Source organism: Narcine bancroftii, chromosome 3 (assembly GCF_036971445.1).
Source record: "Narcine bancroftii isolate sNarBan1 chromosome 3, sNarBan1.hap1, whole genome shotgun sequence".
Taxonomy (NCBI): domain Eukaryota; kingdom Metazoa; phylum Chordata; class Chondrichthyes; order Torpediniformes; family Narcinidae; genus Narcine; species Narcine bancroftii.
In genome coordinates, this window is record NC_091471.1 from 261,592,936 (window position 1) to 261,602,349 (window position 9,414).

Here is a 9,414-nt window from a genome sequence, read left to right on the forward strand (position 1 = left end):
AATCTTTACAGGATCTTTGGCTTGGCTTCGCGGACGAAGATTTATGGAGGGGGTAAAAAGTCCACGTCAGCTGCAGGCTCGTTTGTGGCTGACCAGTCCGATGCGGGACAGGCAGACACGATTGCAGCGGTTGCAAGGGAAAATTGGTTGGTTGGGGTTGGGTGTTGGGTTTTTCCTCCTTTGCCTTTTGTCAGTGAGGTGGGCTCTGCGGTCTTCTTCAAAGGAGGCTGCTGCCCGCCAAACTGTGAGGCGCCAAGATGCACGGTTTGAGGCGTTATCAGCCCACTGGCGGTGGTCAATGTGGCAGGCACCAAGAGATTTCTTTAGGCAGTCCTTGTACCTTTTCTTTGGTGCACCTCTGTCACGGTGGCCAGTGGAGAGCTCGCCATATAATACGATCTTGGGAAGGCGATGGTCCTCCATTCTGGAGACGTGACCCATCCAGCGCAGCTGGATCTTCAGCAGCGTGGACTCGATGCTGTCGACCTCTGCCATCTCGATACTGTTCATCAATACCACAGCCTGCAGGAAGAAGCCATTTTCCCAGCCTGACAGTCCCGATTTTGATACTCCCGTTCCTCCTTCCCAATTCTAGTGGGTCTATGGCTATCTGCTCATTTGCAGGGACAGTATGGGTCCCTTGGCACCTGGAGAGACTCCCCCAGCACATATTTATTCCTTAACTGACCTGCTGGTCATGGTCCCACTTGCTCTAGGAGCTCGCGCTGCTCAAACTGGCTGTCACTGCTCTTCAAAAAGCATCTAATTGGGTGTCACGTGCGTTGGTGAATGCGGAGTAACCTGCCATACAAACGCCAGCTCGTTTATATTATGGCATTAATTGGGGTCTGGGTAAATTCAATGACTCTGGTGATGGAATTTGCAGCTCACATTCGGATCACACAAAACTGGATTCACCACCTTAGCGTGTGCTCGTCACCATGGCTCCAATGATAACGATGGTTTGATCTGCCCTCTCAGAGATATTTCACATGGCAACAGGAGGAACCTATTCATCACCTCAAGTCAATACCATACCCACATGGAATGATGACCCTTTCCTCCCTGTTGCTCTGGTCCACTTTGCTTAACTCAGCTGGCCAGTCAGCCAGTGCAATTCCTCCAATCTCATTCATTCTTTATCCCAGCTGGCCATTCAGCCAGTGCAATTCCTCCAATCTCATTCATTCTCTATCCCATGTCTATACTGTCCTCACTAATCTTGACCTCCTGAACTTCCCCATTCACCCATCACCCTGACACTGATTTGTGGGTTTTCCATGTCCCACCATTATATCTCTCATACAACCTTCCAGGATCTCATTTTACTCAATTCCGGTCTCAAGATCATTCTTACCCTCTCTTTTTTAAGTACTCACTAAAATCTCCTGCTATAAACATGCATTTCCTTATCTATGACATTTTGGTTTAGAAGTTTTTTGCAAAGAGCCTCGAGATGTTCAACTGCAGTGGTTTCAAACTTTTTCTTTCCACTCACATAGCACCTTAAGTATTCCCTGTGCCATAGGTGCTCTGTGATTAGTAAGGGATCTCTTTAAGGACTCGTTATGTGCACGGTTTTCTAATTCCAAAGGAAATGGGCCCAATTACCATTTTTTTTCAAGCAAAATATTTCACTAAAATTTGGGTCTAGAGCAGTGATTCTCATCCTTTCCTTCCCACTCACTTACCACCTTAAGTAATCACAGAGCACTTATGGCATAGGGATTACTTAAGGTGGTAGGTGAGTGGAAAAAAAATGTGAAAACCACTGTTCTTGTGCACCAAGGTGTAACAGCCTTTGTTGTTCTTGGTGTGGGGTAACTAGACCATCTCCATGTATTTCTCAGCTTGTGTAATTGTGGAAGAGATGGCTTGGACTGGCTGGGATCAGGTGATATATTCACAAAGCAAGGATAGAATTTCCATTAAATATAAATGACAACAGTGCCCAGAATCTCAACCCTGGGAGTGATATCTCTAGCTGCATCAGACTGGCGCATTCTGTTGTCAGTGAAGGCAACAGGATGAGCTTCGAGGTCAGGGAACGCCCACTGATGGTTCGCCGGCCGGTGGGGAGGTGGAAGGGACATTTGATGCCTGCATAGATCTGGATGCAGGAGTCACACACAGTGGAGGAGAGATGGGAATTCAAAGACTATGGAATGATCAAATGACTAAGCAGGAATGCTGTTCAGCTGAGGATACCACAGCATAACCAGAGCCGGTGGAATATGACTGGGCACATGGATACCTGACACAGGACCTGCCACATTGGAGTGGAAGCAAGATATAGAAACACAAATGCTGAAATCGTGAGTGAATAAAGGAGAGTCTCAGCCGGCCAGGCAGTATCAACATGAAACATCAACATAAAGTGGTGATGTGCCAGTCAATGCCCCTCATGCACCGTCAAACCAAGACCACCTGTAAACTGGAGGAGCAGCACCTATTTTTCCGTCTCGCCACACTCCAGCCAGATGGCATTAACGTCGACTTCTCCGGTTTCTGCTGGCCCACTCCCCATTCTTCCTCCTGTTCTCCACCCCTTCCCTTTCCATCCGTAGAGCCATACCTCCTCCTCCTGTTTGTTGGTGTGCTCTCCCTCCCTCCTGCCTATGTGATTTTGCTCCTCCCCCTGCCCCCCCCCAAACCATTTTATTCGGGGACCTGACTACATTTTGTTCATACCTTGATGAAGGGTCTCGTATGTTTTAATCATCATACCTCACTTTTTTAAAAAACTCCATGAGACACAATCCCAATCTTGTCACCGGTCTGAATATCTACACACATGACGTGTCAGCTTTCGCTTAGCTGAGAACAGTAATTTGGAAGGTTCTGGGTTCATGTTCAACAGTGCAGGGAAGATTTTAATGATTTTTCCAGTGCAATATCAAGGGGACCGTAGCTCTGTCAGGACAGCACTGAGGGAGTGTCTCTCAGAAGCCGCTTTCAGGTGGAATAACTTGGGAGAATGCGGCTCCGGAGCCGGCCACGGGTATGCGCGAAGTGACATTCAGGTGGCAGTACTGAAGGCGCTGTTCTGGCTCCTGAAAGGTCCACAGCAGTGAGAAGCGCCGCGGAGCAAATGACTGCTCCTGTCGACTGTGGCCGTAGTCCCATCTGCTTTCAGGTGCCTAGGAGGGAGCACTTGGAAGCAAGAATACTCCTACCCGAGGAGGGTTGGGCAAGTACGCCTTGGGTCAGGGTTCTCCGCTTTCAAGTGGCCTCCCAACTGCCACATTTGGGTATTTTAGGAGGCTTTACGTTGGGGTATTCTGGCCACCTGAAAGCGGCTAATGAGATAGCATTGCATCATTGGGATGAACAGAATGGAGGGGGCTAAACAAAAAAACCTGGAGGTATTGGGGTCTATTGCAACATACAAAAGTGCTGGAGCGACTCAATAGGTCATGCAGCATCCATAGGAAGTAAAAGCCTTTAGTTGGGAATGTGAAGAACTCAGACCCAAATCATCTTTTAATTCCTGCAGATCCTGCATGGCCTGTTGACTTGCTCCAGAACTTTTGTGTATTGCAGTACTGTGTTGCCTGAGCAGTGATACCAAGGGAACTCCACCATGCCGTGCCACAAGAGAGGAGGCACTGGGAGAGCACCATCCCGAGGGGTAACGTTGATGGAACAGCACGCCATGGGAGGGCCAGTACTCACCCTTGGCATGGAAGCATTGAGGGAGCGCACTTTGCTAGATGGGCAATGCTTTAGAAGAGATGTTATCATCCTAATCAGAATTTATTGTCATGAGTAAGTCATGGAATTTGGTGAGATCACTCATCGCTTATTATCACTGATGATGCACAGGGATCTATGCAGCAGCACGGGGCCAACATTTACATTTACCAACATTTACCGCTCAATGAACATCATTAAAACAGATTATCTGCATTCATATTGCTCTTTGGGAAAGCTTACTGTGGTACATTAGCTATGCCGTTGAATGGCAGTACTGAGGAAGTGCTGCACTGAGGTATAATACTGACGTCGTACACACTGTTGGAGGGATAGTGCTGCTAGAGTGATGTACTCTCAGAAGGGCAGCACTGAGGGAGTACCACACCACTCAGAGGGGCAGAACTGAGGGAATACCACACCGTTCAATGTCGCAGTACTGAGGGAGAGCCACTCCATTCAGAGGGGCAGAACTGAGGGAGTGTTGCACTATCAGAAAGTAACTACATTTCAAGAGGTAAAAGCACAAAAATGTTGGAGGAACTCAGCAAGTCTTACAAAACCCATAGGATTAAAGATATATAACCGATGTTTTGGGCCTGAGGCCTTCTTCACAGTATGACCAAAAAGCAGGCAGGCCCCTCAATTAAAAGGCTGGGGGAGAAAAAGTGCAGAAGTGTTCTGTTGGTTGTACAGCACTTTGAATGTCTATGGTTGGAAATGATGTAGAAACAGAAGTCTTTACATTTCTGGCAATATATGAGAAATAATTCTGCTGAAACCCTGTAGTACAATTCCAAAACACACACAATCCAGGAGAATACCACCCTGCGCATCAACTCCACTTTATCATCACATCACACTAATTGTGTTCCATCCCATCATTGATTCGTATTTCCAGCATCTACAATTTTCTTCTCCAACTCTTGTCAGAGTCCTCGCCTCCCTTGGAATCCAAACATCTTTAATTCCCAGTCCTTGAATATCCTCAGTGATTGAGAACCCACAGCCTTAGGGTTGAAGAAATCTCAAAAGATTCACAAGAATTTCCTTCTCACCTCTGTCGTGAGTATCCTGCCCTTTATCCTGAGATTGTTCCTGCTTCTTGACTCTGCCTGTGTGAGGAAACAACTTCATTAAAGGGTTATAGGTGCTGTGCAACCCAATGTCTTGTTCTGCAACCATTCCCTTATTGAAAGTTATTGCAGCATAATTATAGAGGCACAGAAACTTATTAGAGTATAGACAGAGCAAATGCAACCAGGTGTTTTCCACTGAGTTTAAGTGTGACAAGAACCAGAGGACATGGGTTATGGGTGAAAGGTGAAATGTTTAAAGGGAACATTGGAGGAGCTTTTTCATGCAGAAAGTGGTGAGAGTGTGGAACCAGCCACCAGCTTAAATGGTGAATGTGGACTCAATTTTGACATTTAGCAAAAATTTGGAGAGGTCCATGGATGGGAAGGGTATGGAGGACTTAGGTCCAGGTGCGGGTCAATAAGAAAATGGGCTAGATGAGCCTGTTTGTGTGCTGCAGTTTTCAATGGTTCTATCTACTTCTGACATGCAGAATTTTTAAAAAGTTATTGCATAAATACAACCCTTATCTCCTCACTGGGGATGTCAGCTGGGTTAGAATAGGAGACAGGAAATTTGAAATGCCACAATTGTCCAGGCTGGTGATTCAGTCATTTCCTATCTATCTGCTCTCTGACAGATGCTCCAGGGCACATCAGCTTGTGTTTGTCTCTCTCAGAGTCTCACAGCACAGCACATGATGCACTGGAGCCACTTGTCCAGGCTACGCCAACAGCATTTCCCAAATCTGTGACCCCTCCACCAAGACCAAGGCTAGCACATGCACGAGAGCACCACCTCCTGCAGGTTCCCCTTCAAGATGTGTGTCTTTGAAATGCATCACTGTCCCTTCATTGTCACTGGGTTCACGTCCTGGAACACCTTCCCCACCAGCACAGCTGGTGCGGGTAATAACTGTTAGCCTTTCTAGTGAGACATGCGAAAAAGAACCTTCACACAATGAGCACCACACAATTTAAGAAAGAACTTCAATTTCTTATAATGCCTTTCACAACCCCAGCAGGTTTGAAATTGTTGTAAGAAATGCAGCAGCCATTTTGTGCACAGCAGGGTCCAAAAACTATTGGGGCTTTTAACTTGCATTAGTGAAGTGAATCAGAAAAATCAAGCCCTGGAGCACATCATTGAATGCTGCAGGAAGTCTTTGAGATGTCCATAATTTTACACTGGGAGCTCGCTGATAACGGTCTCTGGCACTGATATTTAATTTCTTTTAACCCTGGAAAAGGAGCAGAACATTCCTGGAGTGGGTCCTTTTGCTTACTCACTTTTCCCCTGAGGCAGTTGTTTTTTAATCATGAGGGTTGGGTGCTGCAGGACTGGGGGAAAGCCTAACACAGTTGTCGTCTGCACACAAGGTGTCGATGGCAGGACAGGGATCAGCTCCATTCTCGTCCACCACTCCCCCAACATTCTGACATTCAGCAGAACTGAAGCGTTCTCGGTTTCTGAGGAGAGTGCAGTAGCCTGGAGAAGTTTGGTGTGACAGCTGTCACATAACATTACCTGTTATGCTGCAAAATTGTAGTAATTTCACAACAGAGGGGTCAGTCAGGGCGGGTAAAAGGCAGTACTGCAGTAGGGATGGGAACTCTGTGATGCAGATCAGACATGTTACTGGGAAAGTGGGGTGGTTGGTGGGGGGGAGGGGTGGGGTGGGGAAGAGGAAACTTTACTCTGTATCTAACCTGTGCTGGGAATGCTGGAAGTGTCATTGTGAAGGGAGTGAAACATGAAAGTCTGCAGACGCTGTGATTGTAGTAAAGCACACACAGAAATACTGGAGGAACTCAGCCAGCGTCTACAGGAGGTAAAGATAGAGAACCGATGTTTCGAGCCTGAGGTGTAGAGAGAGCTTTACTTTCTTCCAGGCCTTGGACTCTTGAACTGTGTAATGAAAATACTCCAATCATGGCATTAACATCTCTCAATTTAACAAACAGAATATTCTATAAATATTTGCTTTTCACACAAATTCATTTTTTGTGAGAGTCTAACGCTTGTTGAAAATTAAGCAGTGAATATTTTGAAATAGTTCTGACAAATCATGTGGATATCTTGATAATACCCCTGGAACTGATCATTTTGTAAAGTCAAAACAATGGCTGCAGACATGTTATTTACTCTGTGGGAAGTGGCTCTTTTATAATTAGTATTTCAGTAAACTAGCATTGAACATTTGCCCTGTCCAATTTGATTTTCTTAACTCTAAAGTTTACCATTACACCCCCACTTTATCATCTTCCCATTTCTATTCTATAATCACCCATTTGATGGTGCAGTGACTGTACTCCGTGGCTGAGCCACACAAGACATCACTCCCTCAGGGCACACTAAATTGACCTCTGGAGCAGCAATGAAGTAGTATTCAGCACCCTGGGCTGCAGGTTCTGTCGATCAAGGGCACATGTGACTTATGTCCGTGTTCATGTTTGTGTACTGTCATATATGTCAGATATATGTACTTATGAATCTATGTAGGCCTTGCTTGCAACTGCACTCAGTTGTGTGGGTGTGTGTGCATGACACCTTTGAGTGTCTATGCATTCATGTGCAAAAGTGTGTGCCTTGAGAGCCAGAGCATTACAGAATCCTAGTCAGACAGCCGTTCTGATGACCATCGTGAACAGATCTATACTAATCTCACAGCACTTTTTAGACATTCAGCTCGGTAACAGGTCCTTTCAGCCCACGAGCCCATGCCGCCCAGATACCCCAATTAACTGACAACACGAGATACATTATATACTTGATCCATAGCCTTCTGTGCCTTGGCAATTCAAGTTCTCGTCTCGATTCTTCCCCCACCACACGCTCACAAATCCATATCCATATCCCCACCATCTCTAGGTTAAAAAAAAACACCTTCTTCTTCCTCTGACCCAAAACCTGGGCCCTCCAATGTCAGGCAGTTCTGCTGCAGGCACTGTCTGTGCCCCTTGTAATTTCGTTTCCTCCTGCCTGGACTCCCTGAGCTGTACCTCGCCACCCTTCCCACTGCATGCCTATCCTGAGCTGGGGTGTCAGCACCCATGTGCCCACGTGCGTGTCTGCACGCGTGGACCTGCCAGCGAGGAGAGGGTCCAGCACTGAAGGAGGAGGGACAAACCAGGGCGACCGCAAAGCCCCTGGTTGAGGAGGCGACCGGATGTGAGGAAGACCCGGCCTATCAGTGAGCAGGTCAGGACCAGCGCCGGCGAGCGGAGCAAACGTGTGCCCTTCACAGCTGATGCACAGCTGGGAGCACCCGACCCAGGTGGTGGCCATGGAAAATGGACCAGGGCGCCTTGTGCATGCGGACCCTGGCAATCCGCAGCCCAGCAACCCCCCACCCCCCCGATCAATTCAATAAATGCACCTTCAACCACTCGGCAGCCTCTCCCCGAAGGAATTCTGCTAACAGAAATAATTGCATGGAGCCAATTGCATCCCCTGATTGAGATCTCCCCCACTCCGTGATGCAGAGCAAGATCCCACGAAAAATAAAATAGGCGAGGGAGTCGGCTTTCCTTCTTCAACCAGTTCATTCCCCCCCCCCCCCCCCCCCACACGATGTCCTGTAGAGCCTGGGCGCAGGGACTTCAAACCGCATCAAGAATGACCATGTCCCCCGCAGCCCAGCTGCAATGTCACTTCGCTCCTTTCCCCGGAGAAACCAGCCACTCCACTCACCCGACACTCCAGCCGCGGCGGCCGCCCGCTTCTCCGTCGCCTCTTCCATCTCCTGCTCGGGCTGAGGTCGTTTGTCCCCCTCCGAGCTCTCCTTCCTCATCTCCTCCCTCTCTCTCTGTCTCCCCCCACTCCCCTCCCAGCCCCCCTCCACCCCGCTCTGTCCGGCTCCGGAGAGGACAGATGCTACTGACTACTAGGGTTGCATGTGGGATGAGGAGGAGGGGGGCGCGTAGGGTCTGCTTATAATCAATCCCCCCCCCACCCAGCACATCCCCTGTTGCTGTGGCTTTGTGCTAGCTCTTACCGATCATTACCCTCCCTCCCCATCCACACTCTCCCACAAGCACACACATCTACCCAACACAACAAGGCTCCAGGATAAAATGCAGCAGCCGATTAATCATCCGGTTCATGTCCCCGCCCGAGCCTCGAACAAAGAGAGAGCGAGAGAGAAAGGGCTGATTTAGGGGACGTGATTGACAGAAGGACGATCGGAGGAATGGAATAACATAGCGAGGCGGATTCGGTGACAGGTTACAGGCAGGAAAATATAGAGGTGACCACAAGCTGGGCACAAGGGGAAAAGGCAGCAAGGTAGAACAGGAAAGCCACACAACAGAGGCAGGGCCGAGTTAACCCTTCCAGCAGGAATGGAATCAGGGTCTGGAGATTGGCGGGGGGCTCTAAACTGCAGGATGCAGACCCTGCCCTACTCTAAGAACAGTGGGAATTCGTTGGTGGAGGTCACCACCTGGCCCACATATATGTTCAAGTTCCATTCCATTCATAAGCTGGGCTGATTTCACATCTGGCAGTGGAGGACTGAAGGGGTACTGCAGTGGCAGATGTGCGGTCTCAGGAAGGACAATGCAAATGTAGGTGAAACACGAAAGTCTGACGTTCATACATTATTTTCTGGATCTAATATCCTGATAAATTTGAACGTCCTTA

At 48.2% G+C, this 9,414-nt stretch overlaps 1 protein-coding gene across 1 annotated transcript in view; it reads right to left on the reverse strand.

Annotated features, from left to right (window-relative positions):
• The window catches only part of ano8b (anoctamin 8b), a 48,295-nt gene extending 39,730 nt beyond the window's left edge, over positions 1-8,565 (reverse strand). The window contains exons 1-2 of the mRNA XM_069927884.1: positions 8,464-8,565; positions 4,752-4,808 (exon numbers count right to left, since the gene is read on the reverse strand). Of these exons, the coding sequence (XP_069783985.1) occupies positions 4,752-4,808; positions 8,464-8,563 (157 nt within the window). The 5' untranslated portion in view covers positions 8,564-8,565. The remainder of the gene's footprint in view (positions 1-4,751; positions 4,809-8,463) is intronic.
• Positions 8,566-9,414: the final 849 nt, after the last annotated feature.